General features: G+C 49.8%; 3 protein-coding genes across 5 annotated transcripts; 1 reads left to right on the top strand and 2 right to left on the bottom strand.

Moving 5' to 3' along the window:
* Nucleotides 1-76: 76 nt before the first annotated feature.
* atp5f1c (ATP synthase F1 subunit gamma) lies at nucleotides 77-4,534 on the bottom strand. 3 transcript variants are annotated; one of them, XM_086201692.1, is made up of 10 exons: nucleotides 4,417-4,534; nucleotides 3,901-3,935; nucleotides 3,315-3,446; nucleotides 3,033-3,240; nucleotides 2,506-2,649; nucleotides 2,362-2,426; nucleotides 2,131-2,286; nucleotides 796-892; nucleotides 554-578; nucleotides 77-396 (listed from the first exon to the last, which is right to left on the bottom strand). In XM_086201692.1, the coding sequence occupies exons 1-9, from the start codon at nucleotides 4,455-4,457 to the stop codon at nucleotides 572-574; spliced, it is 885 nt and encodes a 294-aa protein (XP_086057818.1). In that variant the 5' UTR covers nucleotides 4,458-4,534; the 3' UTR covers nucleotides 77-396; nucleotides 554-571. The 3 variants fall into 3 exon arrangements, with proteins under 3 accessions (XP_086057818.1, XP_086057819.1, XP_086057820.1); XM_086201693.1 differs by lacking the exon at nucleotides 554-578; XM_086201694.1 differs by lacking the exons at nucleotides 77-396; nucleotides 554-578 and having other exon boundaries at nucleotides 792-892.
* Nucleotides 4,535-5,161: 627 nt separating this feature from the next.
* Nucleotides 5,162-8,310, top strand: kin (Kin17 DNA and RNA binding protein). The gene is made up of 12 exons (XM_086201691.1): nucleotides 5,162-5,444; nucleotides 5,537-5,631; nucleotides 5,717-5,760; nucleotides 6,290-6,412; nucleotides 6,492-6,676; nucleotides 6,760-6,808; nucleotides 7,010-7,061; nucleotides 7,137-7,260; nucleotides 7,329-7,457; nucleotides 7,531-7,630; nucleotides 7,713-7,813; nucleotides 7,901-8,310. Exons 1-12 carry the CDS (start codon nucleotides 5,250-5,252, stop codon nucleotides 7,958-7,960), a joined length of 1,257 nt encoding a protein of 418 aa, XP_086057817.1. The 5' UTR covers nucleotides 5,162-5,249; the 3' UTR covers nucleotides 7,961-8,310.
* itih2 (inter-alpha-trypsin inhibitor heavy chain 2) lies at nucleotides 8,071-16,417 on the bottom strand. The gene is made up of 21 exons (XM_086201690.1): nucleotides 16,141-16,417; nucleotides 15,668-15,700; nucleotides 15,343-15,381; nucleotides 14,600-14,772; nucleotides 14,425-14,529; nucleotides 14,187-14,349; nucleotides 14,000-14,107; nucleotides 13,699-13,827; nucleotides 13,508-13,624; nucleotides 13,256-13,424; nucleotides 12,753-12,878; nucleotides 12,485-12,666; nucleotides 11,673-11,858; nucleotides 11,083-11,222; nucleotides 10,844-11,016; nucleotides 10,265-10,420; nucleotides 10,059-10,172; nucleotides 9,723-9,921; nucleotides 9,475-9,647; nucleotides 8,569-8,680; nucleotides 8,071-8,478 (listed from the first exon to the last, which is right to left on the bottom strand). The coding sequence occupies exons 1-21, from the start codon at nucleotides 16,255-16,257 to the stop codon at nucleotides 8,331-8,333; spliced, it is 2,862 nt and encodes a 953-aa protein (XP_086057816.1). The 5' UTR covers nucleotides 16,258-16,417; the 3' UTR covers nucleotides 8,071-8,330.
* Nucleotides 16,418-16,930: the final 513 nt, after the last annotated feature.

Below are 16,930 nucleotides of genomic sequence, written 5' to 3'. Positions count from 1 at the left end.
CTTTAATGAATGCACAATCCCAGTAATCTGAAAGAGGCGTTTGATATTTGCAGCTCAGAAACAAACTCGTAGATGCTGAGTTGTCATTGTTTGTTTTATTTTAATCAAACTCCATTTTGTCCATTTCCACAGACGCAGTACTTACAGTCTTGAGTTTACTTCATTCACCTCCAACTAAAGACATAAAAACTCAGCCAACTAATTCACCGTCTTTCTCAGGGGTGTTTATGCTGAGCCAGGACGACAGATGAGAGCGCGGCCACGTTCTCGGTAAGAGCTTTATTTTCTTTATACATTTTACAAACAGAAGCACAAATGTTGGTCGACTCTGGACACCAACTGTCTGACGTACTTTGAGGAGCGGGAGGCTGAGGGACCACGATGTCACCCGTTTATCTGCAAAGAGAGGAATTTAAAAAAGGTAAACACACAGAACAGATGTGGCCTTTCAAACTGGTCTGGGACACTAAAGGAGGTCTAGAATAGAGCGGAGCGTTAACAGGGCACTCGACTACAGATGATGGAGGACGATCCTAAACCTCTACGACGTTACCTCCTGTTAAGACAAGCCTCAATTCCTGAGAGCAGCAGACGGTGCAGAGGGGCAGATAACGTCAGGAGAATTAGTCATGGAAGAATGTGAGGGTTTTCAGGGGGGATTTTAAAGAGGGCGTTCGGAGTTCTCTCGGGGTCAAGAAAAACAAAAGTCCTCCGAGGTCAGCAGAGTGACGGGGGAATTCAACGCTGAGGAAAATCCTCAAATTAACCAGCAGAATTAAAGTTGGAGACACTTACAGAGCAGCAGCTCCAGAGATGATCTCAATGAGCTCCTTGGTGATGACGGCCTGTCTGGTACGGTTGAAGGTGAGGGTCAGCTTGTCAATCATCTCAGCTGAGGGGAAGTGGAGCACATCAATCCGCCGTCAGTCAATGACAAAGCTATTTATAGCGAGGGAGCTAATAGCCTGACACCCAACATGTGTTCTAAACTAAACCAGAGAAGTTGTGACATTTGAAGTGAACAAAGTGACACGGCACCAAAGTTTCTGTCGACAAACTCCACTCTGATGCCGACTTAACTGCTCAGCTCCACCCTGCAGGTCCATGAACTCCACCCATTCACAGTTTCTACCATCCAATAAATAATAAACTACATCATTTCTGTCCCCAAAATTGAAAAACCTCAGAAGCAACTGCCATTGATTAAATACCTGAAAATAGATCGGGATCCTTTATCAATCACATGCAAATAACCAGTAAATCCAGTGTCCAATGTTCTGTTTCACACAGGGACTTTTAGGGGAATTCTCTGATGATGCATCATCCTCAGAGGCAGAGAAAGCTGACACCCCGGCTGGTTAGCATAGCACAGTTAGTGGTAGTGGATGGTAAGTGTTAGCATACCTCAGCCGAAATCAAAAACACTTTTTTCCAAACACGCCCCTATGGCAGGGGTGGACAACCATGTGCCATGGAGGGCCGTGTGTATGCAGGTGTTCCTTCCAACCAAACCCATTAACAGGTGATTCCACTGATTAACACAGCTTCAGCCACAGAGGCGTGTTAATCAGTGGAATCACCTGTTAATGGGTTTGGTTGGAAGGAACACCTGCATACACACGGCCCTCCATGGCACATGGTTGTCCACCCCTGCCCTATGGAATCATTCAAAATGACAAGACAGTGTATTTACTGAATCAGACACGTAGCCGGAACTACTTTCCTGACTGGGCGCAGTGATTTGACGCAGCACCTCCAAAGCTCCATTGGAACTTGCGTCAACAGATCCAAACGTTTGTTGAGAACTAGAAGAGCGACTGCTGCTACTGATGATGAGGAGGGGGAGGATTCCTGCTGGACACACCAGCATCCTGGACCTGAGCTAGCTGCAACTAGCTAGCTAACACTTCCCACCCACCACCAGCCATTTGGCTAAGCTAACTAGCCTGGACCTGAGCTAGCTGATGCTAACACTTCCCACCCACCACTAACCATTGGGCTAAGCTACCTAGCCTGGGTCTCGCTTCTCTCAAGAAGGGTCTCTAGTTTCTTGTCTGACTCCTGGGACGATGGGCAACAAACCCATTATTGAAAAAGTTGGCGTGTTCCTTTCATGTGTGCCGTCCTTACATGCATTCTTGCTGGCGCTGTCCATGGCGGTCATCCTGGCGCTCTGCTCACTTGTGGAGGACTCCCTCAGGGCCAGGTAGATGGTGTTGACCAGAGCAAACTCCTGGTAGTTCCTCAAAACATCAGCGTCGATGTCATCATAGATGAAAAAGTTATCTGTCGGGGGAGGAAGACCGTCAAGTCACCTGACGCTCTCAGAGACATCACCATCGACACCGACATCAGTCGTACCTGAGCTAGTGACCATTTCGTTAGAATACAAGGGCTTCTGGTCAGTCTTGTATGAGATGACGGACCTGCATGAGGAGGAGAGCCACAGTTAGCCAGCGGTTGCTCAGCCCACCAGTCGGTCTCACACACACCCAGAAGTCTCACCTAAACCTGTTGTAGAGGACGGTGCCCTTGTCGAAGTCATAGCCAGAGTTGAGCAGCTCTGTGGCGATGATGGAGGCGTCACCGAAGCTGGGGGGCTTGCGGCCAATTTCCTTACAGTTCAGCATGATGTGGCTTCCATGAGTTCTGATGAGGAACAGCGATTCTTTTTGTTAGAACGCTGGATGTCTGGGTTTAAACTTAAAAACCTGACACAGCAGCTCGAACTGTAGCATGCAAACCTTCTGATACCCTCTACACAGCTCCTGAACTCATGAGCTGCAGTTGCTCAAACAACCAGAAATCGCCTGAGTCAAACGCCTGGTACCAAAAACAGCGCTTCATTTTGTCAGTAACACTAACAGGGTCACACAGCAGGAACATGCTGACTTTCATTCCATCAAAACTTTTTTCTCGATCACAAATGTGTGTTCTTCCATGCACAAGGATCTTATTAGCGCAGAGAGCAAGCGAGCTGCAACACGGACATCATCACATCTGACATCGTCACTTGACAAGCAGCGGCGTACCTGTGCAGCAGGCCTCTCAGCTTGTCTCCCACATTGACCACCATCACCTCCTTGCCGGCTCCCGTCAGGTTGGCGATCTCGCTCTTTATGGCCTTGGCCACACCAGAGTGGATGGCGCCACAGAGCCCACGGTCAGAGGTCACGCCGATAATCAAGTGCTTGGAAGCTTTGTCCCCCTGGTCCTTAAACTCAAACTTCTCGTACAAGGCTGGACAACAACAATAAAAGTCAAGTCTCTATTTTGTTGCTCAAGGGTGAACGTATGAGCGAGCGGTGACATACAGAGGGCGCTGGTGCCATAGACGCGAGCCGGCTTCAGCTGCCTCTCAGCGCGGGCATACTTGGCAGCGGCCACCATTTTCATGGACTTTGTGATTTTCTGGATGTTCTTGATGGACTTCAACCTGATGGTGACTGAAGGAAGAGAGGATTCAGGCTATGATTACAATTTCTAAGATGGACACTTAGTCAGTACATAGTTTACTGTCAGACCACACATTACAAATATCACTCAGAGGACTTGACTTTAACTTGACACTGCTATAACAGCATAAATATTTCAGTCTATTCTGTAATCACAGATGTATTTCAATGAGAAAAGGCACACAAATATCAACATGTCTATGCAGTGAATTCTGCTCACATCCCTAAAGGCATAATACTCCAGATCATCATAATAAAAATTGCCAACTGCAGTACCACACATGTCTACGTAGTACAATAACACTGGTGGACATCTCAGACATTCACTCCAGGACAGATTTGAGAGTAATTCTGCTCATGTCTGGAGGCGCTGCTGGAGTACGTGAATATGATGCACGGCGGTTCTCTTCCGATATGAAGTATGTATACACAGAATAGTACTTACTGTCCTTCAGGGTAGCCATGTTCCTGACCTGCCCACTGAGGACGGAAAGAGCACAGTTGAGCCACAGACACGAACAAGAGGCCGCATAATGCATCCATGCAACACTTACATTAAGTTATGAACGTAAAATTAACATCGCGTAACTAGATTTGAAGAATATCACCGCTGCGAACGATGCCACTGGGCTAACATCAGCTAGCTTACATGCTAGGAGAAGCTCGAACACCGAGCCGAAAAGTGAACCCGCAAACATCAGGTCTATCGTACCTGAAGTGTTTAATATCGTGAGCAGAAACCTGCACAATGTCAAAGCATTTTAGCATTGGCTTCCCACCGGTGGAGCTGTGCTGTCATTCATTAGCCGCGGCCTCCACGTTAGCACGTCCTTGCGTTCACTAGCAGCACTTTACTCGCGAAACTTAAGAACTCCAGCTACTCGCACCGCTGCGTGGGGTAGCTGAATAAATTATAGCATAAACACGCGTGGGGACGGTGTGGAAGTCCAGTAAAGTTTACCATTGTGGGGAGAAAACCAACGCGCTGGTTCTGGAGAACATGGTTAGTCCTATGAAGGTCAGACACGCAGAACTGCGCAGGCGCCGGTTTGAGGCAAAATGGCTGAATGCTACCTTCACGGACGCAGAAATTGAGGGGGAGGCAAGCGGTCCCCTTTGCGAGTTACCACATTGATCTTAAATCTCTGACAATATTTTCTCCATACAGCTAAATTTGATGGTAACTACATACCCTTTTCTTAATTTTGAATAATGTTACCGTAATTTCACTTATACATATTTTATACCTGGATTAGTTAGTTACTATTTATCAAACAGTGGAGTCAAACGCTTTTGTCACAAAAAAACAACATATAAAACTGACTTTCTAGATGAGGGCCACACGCGAAATATTTGTTATTTGACTTGTTTTTGTTTGTTTGTATTTATATTTAAAAAAAACACTTTGAGTTTTGATTTTAAAAAATAATAAAATCTGAACTCCGTGGAGCTCCGTGTTTAAATAATCTCTTCTTCTACATCAACCTTTGGTAATCTCAGCAGGATTCAGGAAACAGAAAAAACACAAATTACACATTCAGTGTTATTCACGTGTTTCATGATATATTTCTACATCTATTTGATATTGCTAAAAATAGATTCTAGGCAGTTGGTTAAATCCTTCATCTAGATTTCTAGGAGGAAATTAAAGGAACAGATGGGAGCTTTGGTTCCGACGTCATTTTATTGAGGTTTTGGAGGGGCCGAGGGGCTGGAACGCAGCAGTTGTTCTCGCGTAGTTGCACGCGTCCTCGCGATATCGTGACGCCTGAAGTGAAGCTACTATGGTGGCGGATGTTCACGGTCTATCGGCGAGTTGAAGCGTATTTCTCTGCTGTCAATCGGGGTTTTGTTGCTCTCTTATATACGGTAGCGATGGGGAAGGCGGATTTTCTCTCACCGAAGGCGATAAGCAACCGGATCAAATCGAAAGGACTCCAGAAGCTGAGGTGGTACTGCCAGATGTGTCAGAAACAATGCAGAGACGAGGTGAGTCCAAACCGCCCGTTGACCTGTTTGTTTGTTTGTTTGTTTGTCCGTCGTCTCGTTATCGTTTCACGTCGTGTCTTATTCGCTAACAGAACGGCTTCAAATGTCACTGCATGTCCGAGTCCCACCAGAGGCAGCTCCTGCTGGCCTCGGAGAACCCCACCAAGTTCATGGACTTCTTCTCCAGGTGGGTTCCTTCCCTGATTCCGTGTGACGTTCTTGAGAACAATCCTTCGGTCCACGTCACTGACCTGCTGTCTCTTTTGGCCCAGTGAGTTCAAGAGCGAGTTCCTGGAGCTGCTCCGGAGACGCTTCGGTGAGTCCGGGTCAGCAGCCGCTCTCCCGCCGTGGCTCTGCTCCTCTGCCCCTCTGCCAGGGACGCACCACATGCTGTCGTCGTATTATCTTTATAAAATCCAGTTGATGTGATGGAAACAAGCAGCGCATTCATGTCATGATAGAACAGGTTCAATTATTTTGTCTCAGTCGAGATACTCGTACTCTAAAAGTACATGTACACACTTCAGTCTCTTCAGTTCTCCTCCTCCACTGCTGCTGATTTGAACGCCACAGCTCTTTTCGGTCTTAAAATTGTCATCATTGTTTTTGACTTTATGTTTAAAGGCTACAACATGAGAAGAAATACACGCCGTGTGTGTGTGTGTGTGTGTGCGTGTGCAGCTCTTTCCCCGCAGAGGAAGGAGAACATGACATAATGCCTCAGGCAGAGATGCTAGTATTAGTATCCGTGGGTGTACGCGATGTAGCAGCACTTGCAGGTCTTTGGGGGTTTGTAGTAACTTGTATCCGTTGATGCTACACGTTTGTTTCTCCTCGCCACGCAGGAACCAAACGAGTTCACAACAACATCGTCTACAATGAATACATCAGTGACCGCGAGCACATCCACATGAACTCCACGAAGTGGGAGACGCTCACGGACTTCACCAAGTGGCTCGGGAGAGAAGGTAGCACCCACTTCAGTAATCCGATGCAGTATTCAGGATCCAGGCGGAGCTCTGGACCCTGCTCATGTGTCTCTGCCAGGTTACTGCAAGGTGGACGAGACCCCTAAAGGCTGGTACATCCAGTACATCGACAGAGACCCTGAGACCATCCGCCGCCAAGAGGAGCTGGCAAGGAAGAAGAAACACGAGCTGGACGATGAAGAGCGGAGCGCCAGGTTCATCGAGGAGCAGGTTCGACGAGGCCGCGACACCAAGGAGCAGGATGTGAGTACTGCAGCCACGTCTTTACAATCAAAAACCAGTCGGTCAAAGACTCAGCAGGTCTTCTTCTGTATTTGATCTCGTAGGAAACGCCAGTTTACACGGAGCTGAAACGAGAGAGTGAGGAAGAGAAAGGTTTGTTTCTACCACACCTGTTTTCCTCTGGAGGGATGAAAGGCTGTTGAATGCTCATGTTCGTTTATACCCTGATGTGCTTTGATACTCATCGTGCTAAGCTAACTAGCATGGGTCTCCGCATCATTTTGCTCTGTGTTTTAAGTTTCTCACTTATTAGCAAGCGAGCCTCTCTCACTGCTACATGTGTTTCCCTCACAGTGGCCTTCAACCTGGGCTCCTCCTCCTCGGCGGCGGGTCCCTCCACTTCCAGGTGCAGCAGGTCCCGGTAAAACTGATTCACGTTGCATTTGACAGGTTTGTGTGTAACTCTGGCTTCTTCTTCTAGTTCGGTTCTGGGTGCGAGTGCTCTGAAAACAGCAGCCTCCTCCTCAGCCAAGAGGAAAGAAACGTCCTCCAGCTCCGAGTCCAGGGAGAAGAAGAAGAAGTCGGCGCTGGAGGAGATCATGGAGGTGACGGAGGCCCGTTTCATACGACTGTGTGGGCAAAACGAGCGTTCTAACCGAGGGTTTCTGTTCAGATGGAGGAGAAGAAGAGGCAGAAGCAGCAGTCGGTCAGGACGGACCACTGGCTGCAGCCCAACATCGTGGTCAAAGTTGTCACTAAGCGATTGGGAGACAAGTACCACAAGAAGAAGGCTGTCGTCATGGTAACGCAGCTTGATGTTACACAATGAGGTGCTGATGTGCACGCACTGATGTTCGTGTGCGGTTTTGCTGCAGGAGGTGAAAGACAAATACTCAGGCGTGGTGAAGATCATCGGCTCTGGAGACAAGCTGAGACTGGACCAGAACCACATGGAGACGGTGATACCGGCACCAGGTGACAGAAACACATCCACCGTTCATTCCCTCGGAGCCGATCAGCCGCTTCACTCAACGTCTTCCTGTTCAAACGGTTGCAGGTAAACGGGTTCTGATCCTGAACGGCCCCTACAGAGACGCCGAGGCCGTGCTGGAGGGGATCGATGAGAAGAACTTCTGTGCGACGCTCACACTTGATGCCGTACGTAGCTCTGCTCAAAAATCCCACCGCCAAGAGAACCCGAAGCCCCAAAACGCCTCATCTAACGTGCCTCATCTTTGTCGTCAGGGTCCTCAGAGAGGGAGGAGGGTGGAGGTCGCCTATGAAGACTTCTCCAAACTGGCCTGAGGCCTCCACCGTGAGGCTGGACTCCTTCACATCAGAGGAACGCCGCCAGCTTCACCTGTACAGAACGTCGCTGCTGGCGCGGCAACACAGAGAAACTGAGAACTACCAGTTCAGTTTGTTTTTTATTTTTTAATTCACGTTCAAGTTGATCTTCAACATTGCAGATTAAATATTTGTTCAAATAAATTCAACAAATGAGCCATGAGGTGTTTGAGATGATCAAGAGAGGGACGGCCACAATTTTCTTCTTCTCCTTTTTTAAAAAAAATCACAAATCAAGTAGTTTTCAAATCTGACATCCGTGGAAAAACCTGTGGACGGGGGGGGGGGGGGGGACAGCAGCACAGGGGGCTCAAAGAGTCTCTGCTACTCAGTGCGTCTGCAGGAAGCTGCTGAGGTGAGGGACGATGTAGTCGCTGTAGTGGCCGTCGATGAAGCCCTTCCCGCTGTTGTGGATAAACCAACAGTAGATGTTGGAGCCACGCCTCTTATCACGTCTGTAGTCCTTCTGCCAGCCCCTACACACACACACACACACACACACACATTTATGTTTTAGTAAAGATGTGATGTCATTCATCGGTCTGGTGTGGGTGGTTCACATGTACCTGGTGACCAGCAGCTGGTTGCCCTTCACCTCCATGGTGGCCTCCTTCTTCTCGGGGTCGACTCCTTCGTGGACGTCATACACACTCACGTCAGGCTCTCTGGAGAACTGTCCTAAGATATCACACACACACACACGTTCAACTTCACATCCACCAGGTACAGAGGGGTTGTAGGTTGGGTGTGTGCAACCCTGACGTGACCTCATCCTGCTTCAGTCTCTCTCTCAAATACACACAAACAGAATTCATGGAAACAATTCAGAGCCTCTCTTCATCTTCAGCAGGCGTCTGAATCACGACTGCCGCATCTACAGAAACCAGAATCAAACCTCCAAACAGGAGAACCTTGGACTCAGGAATTCCTGCAAAAAGAATCTGAAGTATTTATGTTTATTTATGAGTTTCTCCAGCAAGAAACCTCCACGAGTTCGTTTCCAGCTAATAAAACAGGAGTACCAGTACTACTGTAGTACTAGTACTACTTTTAGTAACACTAAGTAATTATGGGTCATAGCTAAATTTAATTTCACTGATGAGTTATGAGTTTGCTAGAAATGAACTGTGTGGCGTTGTGATATTAAAATGTCAAGAACATTTCTTGCCACTTGGGGGCAGCAAAGCGACAACTGCGCCCATCCGACTCTCCTGTGGGCTCCGGTTCCACCATTCCTGGAATATATTGACCAGTAAATGCTGGACACTTAAAACCAGCTGGAAATACAGGAAATTTATGTCACATGATGCGCGCGCACGTGTGTGTGTGTGTGTGAGACTGTTGCTGTGAGTGGTCACATGATTCATTTCTGCAGCCCATCGGTAACTCCCTTCGTGGATAAAGATTTTCTGGTTCTGACATGACTCTTTTTCATGTGAAATCGGAGCCAGGAATCCCGCCAGCGGACGTACCGATGAGGCCGTGGACCAGCGGCGAGTACTGGTTGTCGTTAGGGATGTAGATCCCCAGGAAGTCCACGTTGACCGGGTGCTTCTTCCACACGCGGTGAAGCAACACCGTCAACTGGATGTTATAATTTATCGTGACTGTAACGTGAGCGTCCTTCATGATGGAGATCTTCACCCTGAAAAGCAGAGAAATCCTCAGGAAAAACAAAAAAACACACTCATCAAACGCTGGTCAAGGCCGCGGCGGTTACCCATCAAGTACGATGTTCGCGGTGGCGCCCCAGGTGAAGGAGTGGTTGCTGTGGCCGTCAGTCACGGCGATGGCGTCGGTGCTGATGGTGACGCCGACGCCGTCGGGCTGGTAGTAGATGGAGATGACGCCAAAGTAGGTGCTCTGTTTGGCTTTTGGCTTCGGTTTCGAGCGGATTAACTCACCGTTCACCACCAGGCCTGCGGGACGGAGACACGAGGTCACGACCCGACCTTCAAGTGACATTGACAATAACAGAGAGCCTACAAGTGTGTAAAGGGAGAGTCGCCCTGTTCCCACAGCCGCAGTGGTGGAACACCTGGACCTGACGTGGTACCTGTTCCGCTGTCTGACACCAGGTTGAGGATGTGACCCGGTTTGGAGTCGATGTTGAAGCAGACGTCCATGTTGCTCCTGGGCAGGTGGACGATGAAGTGAGGGTCGTTGTCCACTGGGGCAGAGAAACCCAGCCGGTTACACACAGAGTGCTGTGTGTGTGTGTGTGTGTGTGTGTGTGTGTGTGTGTGTGTGTGTGTGTGTTACCTAAATTGACCTGCTGTGGCAGCGCCCACTCCTCTGGGCCTTTCTCAGCGTGGCTGGGGGGGGCCGGGGTGGTCATCTGGACCCAGGGTGGAGGCTGGTAGACCACCCGGACCGGAGCCCCACCGGAGGGCCCCGGGCCTCCTCCCAACCCCCCTCCTGTGCACAAGAGTTGTCAGAAAAATATGAACTCATCATCTCTTCTATGACATCAACATCATGTGACCCAGGGACAACAAACCAGACCGCAGTACCCGACAGAGAACTGGACACGCCTCTTTCTTGGAGGGAAGTTATTGGGCGTAATATTTCATCTGATTATTTTAGTGCAAGATGAATATTTCATAAACAAAAACATGCCTTTTTGAAACTTCTTTCAACAGCACGTGACCTCAGGACTTCTTTCAAAACAGTTTTTGCTCGTCGTAGTTCACACAAATATTTTAGTGCCAAATGAGTTTTCTTTTTTTTCCTGGTCATGTGACCTTTGTGCGATTGTAATGTTTCATATGATAAATGGTCATCATGAGGATTCACAGTCATGCCGATCACTGCGGTAGGAAGGTGTTTCCTGCCAGGCACCTGAGCAGCAGCCCTGCTTGGGGTCCTTCGGGGAGTCAGCCAGGAGCCTCTCCTTGCCGTCGTCGCTCTCCACCAGCAGCGCGGTGAGCGGCGTGACGAACTGATGCTCCAAGGCCAACGACAGGATGCGCTGGGTGATCTTCCTCTTCTTGGCGGCTGTTGGAGCCAGAGACCTGCGGGAGGGTGGCGGTTTAAACCCCAGTGTCACGTCCAGGTGGCGGTCATGTGAATGGCCTCACCTCTCACTGATCAGCTGTTTGATGGTTATGTACGCCCACAGCTGGCGGGCGAAGCCGGTGAAGGAATGCTGCAACTTGGCCAGCTCCGTGTCCAGCTGCGTGGTGTCAGTCTCCGTCTCCATGGTGATGTCCAAAATAGCCTGCAGGACCACATGGGACACGAGGGGAACATGGCGGTTCAGGCTGGAGGCCTTGAAAAATCTGGAATATCACTGGCAGCACCAGTGGCGTCCATTCCAGTTTGTTCTATGTCCATTTATGATCATCAATAATGATGGCGACTGATTTATGAGTGCTGATAAAAGACGACTTGAGCACAATTGAGCTTCTACTGATGCTCCTTGTTCCCTTTCGTGCTGTCACCCCTGAAGATCACGGACGCCAGATCACCAAACTGCTAACTAACAGCTAACTAAGTAAGATGGAACTCAGCCTGAACCAACAACGGACCTCTACTGCCAGTCGTTTCCATCCGTTTGAACAAAATAAATGACACAGGATGACTCATTTTCACAAAATCAAATTCGAAACGAGTGTGTGTGCGCGTGTGTGTGTGCGTGTGTGTGTGTGTGTGTGTGTGTGTGACTCACAGCTGAGGCGGTGGTGAAGCTGGTGAGTGTGTCGCTGTCAGATGGCAGCACCTTCCCGGCCACCACCAGCTCCGAGCCGCTGAAGTATTTATCGAAGCGGTTCTGAGTGACGTCAGAAACCGAGTCCTCCGGGAACTGGATGGTGATCCTCCTCAGCAGGGGGGACGAGACCTGGCTGTAGAACGTCTGCCACGGGAGGGGAAGGACACGAGGGACGATCACAAACACGCCGCAGTACAATAATAACCATCACTTCTGGGCTGGGAATCAATCGATCACAGTCAGCCCTACGACTTCTGGGTTTTTCCAAATGTTTTGTGAAAAAATAAAGATCATCTTTATCACATTGACAAGGTTGGCACGTGTTTCCACTATCCACAAAATCTACAGATGACATCAGCTTCTTTTTATGAAGATAATTTTGGTAAATAGCCAAACTTGTTATAAAAGTATCAGAATATCTGGAAAAAAAGGAAAAGAAAAGCCAATATTGTACATCTTTAAAATTCTCCCCTGCAGCTTCAAGTCAGGAAAGCGATTCATCCACCAGAAGCAGAGAGGAGGGAAACTCTCATGTTACAAGATGGTTCTTATGCAGCTTGGATTCCAAACCGTCAAACCAAAGATACGCAGCCCGCTGTGAGGTAACGGCCGCATTTATTAGCTTTTGGGCGAATGAAGCTGATTCGCCGTCGCAGCCTAAAACCCCAGACACATAAACTCCCCCACTGAGGCTGAATGATGGACCCTTGTCTCAGGCATTAGTTTGAAGAGAGCGGGACCAGAGGAGGGACTGGAGGGCTCTGCGGTACCCGTAGCTGCTCCGCGGCGTCGTGATTAGCGTAGATCCGCTGGGCCATGCCTCTGTTCTCCATGGCGATTCGTTCCAGGAAGTCGTAATCCACATCAAAGCCGATACCCAACGAGAAGAGAGAGAAGTCCTCCCTCATCACCCTCTTGACGTTCTTCTGGATGGTGCTGAGCTTGATCTCACCTGCGGATCACACACAACATCGTCTCACGGGCCGGACGCTCACGGGTGAACCACGTGGGAGGAGTTTCAGGGCAGGTCGGCCATACCTACGGTGGGGTCTCCATCAGACACCAGAATGATCATGGAGACCGAGCGAGGGTTGATGAGCCCCTGGTTGGACGCCCTCACCAGGATCTGCACTGCTTTCATCAGAGCCTCGTTGATGTTGGTGCCTGAGGTCAAAGGTTGAAAATGAGCAGCCAAATGTCTTTGTTCCCTCCCACTTTTGTTTCTGACTCCAGAATGCAGAAAGAGCCAGCCACATATATTCAGCTTGAAGCTAACAAGCTAACAGACGGCTAAGAACAGCAAAACTGTCCAGTGACATCTGTTTACAAACTCTCCAGGTCGCCGGTCCGGTGTAATCCAGGTCCGTCTTAATCCAACCGAACGCTCGGGAATCCACAAATACTTTGAGTTGAGATAAAAACTGTCAAGAACTCTTGGCTGGCTCTTCCTGCATCCTGGGGTCACAGAGAGGTCACGCAGCTCTAGATCAGCTCCAGACATCCAGCGTGAGTACCTAAAAGGTTTTAATATCTGGTGGTACCTCCGACAGGTTTGATGCTCTGGATGTACTTCTTGGCATCCGCGATCTGGATGGTGGACCCGGGGACCAGGTCCTCGCTCCAGCAACGAACATTGTGGTTGAAGTCTATGATGCTGAACTGATCGTCGATGTTCAGGTCATCCAGGATGGCCTGCATGGCCTCCACCGTCTGGGGGGGGAAGGCAGGAGGTGAGTTGCATTCTACAGAGCGACCACACGGTGTCACTGTGCCACCAACAGCCAATGACTGACTTGCTTCATCTTGACTCCCCACATGGAGCCGCTCACATCGATGACAAACACGATGTTCTTGGGGAGAGGCGAAAGGTTGGATGGAGCGAAGAAATGGACAAAGTGGCCGTCGGAGACCTGGAGGACAAGTTTTGATCAGACGCATCCTTGAAGGTTCATCTGGTGTCAGTGAACAGCCGGGTGTACGGTACCTGCAGCTCCCCAGGGTTGTTGTCCCTGGTTACGTCATACTTAACGGTGAAGACACCATCGATGGCGCTCTCGGTGCAGTTCTCACACTTCCTCTGCTGCTGGAAGTTGGGCTTGAACACAACGTGAGCCTGAGGACGTAAAAACAGATCTGCAGAAACTGGAATCGATCAGGGTGGCTCTTCATTCTCAGACATTTCACTGGTGGAAAGTGACATTGGTAAACTGAAGCGCACCTGGGGGGAGGGGCATGTTGCAGGTGTGTTGTGTGGCTGGCAGGTGTTTGTGTCTCTTCAGCCATACCTTTTCCTTGGAGGTGGTGACTTTGATCAGCTGGGTGAATTTCTCCCCGAGGCTGTTTGGCGTTTCCACCGTGGAGATTCCCTTCGGCTCGTAGATGTGAACGTCCACCTACAGGCAGAGATCAGGGATGTCTGCTGCTGAACATTGATCAACCTCCAGAGCCCACAGGTGTGCTCGATGGTCCTACCTGGAACTGTGGCACCAGCCTCCCGGGCTGCAGGTAGAGCGAGTGCTCGTAGAAGCCCAGCCTCCGGTGCATCATCTCCTGGTAGTGGAGCTCGAACTCAATGTTACTGCCGGGAGGAACGTGGACCTCCGTCTTGAAGGTCTCCATGTCCTGAGAATTCGCCCTGCGGAGCAGAAACAGTCCTCACAAAGTGGGCCGACTCCTTAAAGGGTTCTAATCCCAGAGGGGAGTTGAGTACCTGATGATGCCGGCGGCCTTGCCCCTGGACCTGGCCTGGGCGTACAGGTTCCTGGCCACTGTCTTCTCCTTCACCGAGCCCACAAATGTGATCCCGTTCACGTTCCTGCAGCACAGAGCAGGAAAGGTGACGACCCCGGCGGTGGATCGGATCTCTCACCTGCGGCGGGACTCACATGGTGAAGTTGGTGATGAACGCTTGCTTGGGGATCTGGACGTTGAAGCCGATGCTCTGAGCTTTGGAGCCCGAGTTGACCACCGAGCTCCTGACGGTGGTGTGGGCGAAGCGGGATGTGATGCGGCTCTCCACCTTGTAGCTCCTGACGGTGATGTCATCGCCACGGATGGCCTGAACGGGACAGGAAGGCGTGAAAGACGTCTCTCCATCCGGAGCTTCAGATCAGGTCTTAATCTGGCTCCTTGTCTCGTCTCGTTTCGTCTCGACTCGTCCCGTCTCGTCCCGTCACGTCTCGTCCCGTCTCGTCCCGTCTCGTCTCGTCCCGTCTCGTCCCGTCTCGTCTCGTCCCGTCTCGTCCCGTCCCGTTGCATCTCAAAGGACCCGTACACGCGTCAGTCAACCATATAAAGACTTAAAGCCTATTTAATGAAGGGAACTGTTAGTTTTCGTGCGGGTCTTCATTCTAACAACAGTGTGTGTCTCTCTGGACCGAGCCTCACTGGGACGGTTCAGTTTTGGCTCAATGAGAGCAACTTAGTAACGGCGTGGCGATGTAACTGACACACTCTCGTCTGTAGCTCCTCCCCTGGGCCGCGCGTGCGTGGTCGGTTAGAGGACTCAGAGCAAAGTCAATAACCTGTCAGTCAGGAGGATCTCTTCAAACATCAGATTATTGATTCTTAGATACGGTTCAACTCTGCCACAGTGGCGAGGCCTCCAACAACAAGAGGGGGGTCCTACCTCAAAGTTTTCCTGCTCCTCGCTGGTCAATATCGCTCTCTGAAACACACACACACACACACACACACACACACACACACACACACACACACACAGAGGCTCGTCAGCCTCACACTGGTTTGTTGTTGGATCAGGATGCAGCTTCTGATTAGCCTGCTTCAGATTCCTTGTGTTGTTTTTTTGTTTTTATCGCTCAGCTGCATCCCGCCGATCGATCAGTGTTTGCGACATCAGCGAGGAAAAGTTTGGCCAGAAAAAAATCCTGTTTTGTTATTAGACGTGAATACAAACCGTGAAAGTTTGACCCAAGAGAAGAAGATCTGACCTTGTGTCTCCCGTGGTGACCCCGGTGACCTGACTGGTAAAAGAAAAACACTGATTACTGGAGAGATTCACCGCTGATACACAGACTTCCTTCAGTAGGGTTTTTAAAACAGGCCGAAAAGGTCAAAGGTCATGACGAACCTTTCAAACAGAAACCCAAAGAAACACAAGGGGATGTTGAAATGATATGGAATGAATTACAGGCCTGACGACTCCAGCGCCACAGCAGAGAACGAATCCTTGAAACAATTTACAGCCAAACTATTTTTCGAAACGACATGAAAGTTCCACTGAACCCATGAATGATTAAAGCAGAGGTCAGAGGTCAACATCCGGCCAACATCGTGTCGTTTTCAGCACAACATCAGCATATACTGGCTCTTTTTCTTCAAACCCAGAAAACAGCTGGTTTGATCCCTCGACTGACGATCAACGTGGGGCCAGAACCCGTGACCCGTTCGGACTGGAACTCACCGTCTCGTCCTCCCAGTCTCCGTCGATGACGAACTCAAAGCAGCGGCTCTGCTGGAGAACCAGAAGCTCCAGCAGCAGCAGCAGCAGCAGCGGCGGCGGCGGCAGCAATCGCTTCATGTTTGCAGACCAAAACACAGCCGGGGGACTCTTCCGTGCTCCTGCGGGACACTCGGCAGGTTAAAATCCACTGGACTGATCGGCTCGCCTGTCAATATTTGTTGTGTTCCATTGAACGCAGAGAGGAGAAGAAAACTTTGAAACTTGACCTGCGGAGGGGGAGGGTAAACAGACCGCACTCCCACAGACCAGGTCCTGACTATATAAGGAGGCGCGTTTGGCCCAGCGTCCCTCTGAGGAGGTGCACATGCACCACTGACACCTTTACAAAAAGCAAAGTACAACATGATGGTGCAGGGCTGAGCAGAGGTGACACAGATCCTGTTGTAGTACCGCATCGCGTCCAGGAGAGGGCGCCGCCCACTAGAGGCTGGGTATTCTGACGACGGTGGTGACTGCGAGCTCCTAGTCCGCGTCCTCTCCCGCGCAGCTGGAAATTTGAGACGCCCTGAAATACGACATGATTGAAAACTCCAACTTGGTAGATTTTGTTTTAATCTTTGATGGATCATTTTATTTGTTTTTACAGGCCAAATCACGTTGAACACGTTTCCTCTCACCATCTGTGGAATCATCCGTTAAATTTATTCATCACGTTTCTTGAAAAAAAAAATGTAACGTTCACGTGATTATCCTCCTGTTGCCTGAGACGCACGAGTCCCAACAGAGACTT

Source organism: Aulostomus chinensis, chromosome 4 (assembly GCF_037954235.1).
Source record: "Aulostomus chinensis isolate RoL2024-O1b breed Wild chromosome 4, RoL_Achi_v1.0, whole genome shotgun sequence".
Classification (NCBI taxonomy): domain Eukaryota; kingdom Metazoa; phylum Chordata; class Actinopteri; order Syngnathiformes; family Aulostomidae; genus Aulostomus; species Aulostomus chinensis.
The sequence above is the reverse complement of the archived record's forward strand: the minus strand, read 5'-3'. Positions and strand labels throughout refer to the sequence as shown.

Excerpts from the sequence above, each read along its gene's own strand:
- atp5f1c (XM_086201692.1), bottom strand. The coding sequence starts at position 4,457 with ATGTTCTCCAGAACCAGCGCGTTGGTTTTCTCCCCACAATG. Across the intron at positions 3,936-4,416 it reads TTGGTTTTCTCCCCACAATG|TGGGCAGGTCAGGAACATGG; the intron begins GTAAACTTTACT and ends TTCCGTCCTCAG. Across the intron at positions 2,287-2,361 it reads CGAAATGGTCACTAGCTCAG|ATAACTTTTTCATCTATGAT; the intron begins GTACGACTGATG and ends CTCCCCCGACAG.
- itih2 (XM_086201690.1), bottom strand. The coding sequence starts at position 16,257 with ATGAAGCGATTGCTGCCGCCGCCGCCGCTGCTGCTGCTGCTGCTGCTG. Across the intron at positions 9,922-10,058 it reads GGTGTCAGACAGCGGAACAG|GCCTGGTGGTGAACGGTGAG; the intron begins GTACCACGTCAG and ends TCCGTCCCGCAG. Across the intron at positions 9,648-9,722 it reads GCGAACATCGTACTTGATGG|GGTGAAGATCTCCATCATGA; the intron begins GTAACCGCCGCG and ends TCTGCTTTTCAG.
- kin (XM_086201691.1), top strand. The coding sequence starts at position 5,250 with ATGTTCACGGTCTATCGGCGAGTTGAAGCGTATTTCTCTGCTGTCAAT. Across the intron at positions 6,677-6,759 it reads GCGACACCAAGGAGCAGGAT|GAAACGCCAGTTTACACGGA; the intron begins GTGAGTACTGCA and ends TTGATCTCGTAG. Across the intron at positions 7,062-7,136 it reads GCGGGTCCCTCCACTTCCAG|TTCGGTTCTGGGTGCGAGTG; the intron begins GTGCAGCAGGTC and ends TTCTTCTTCTAG.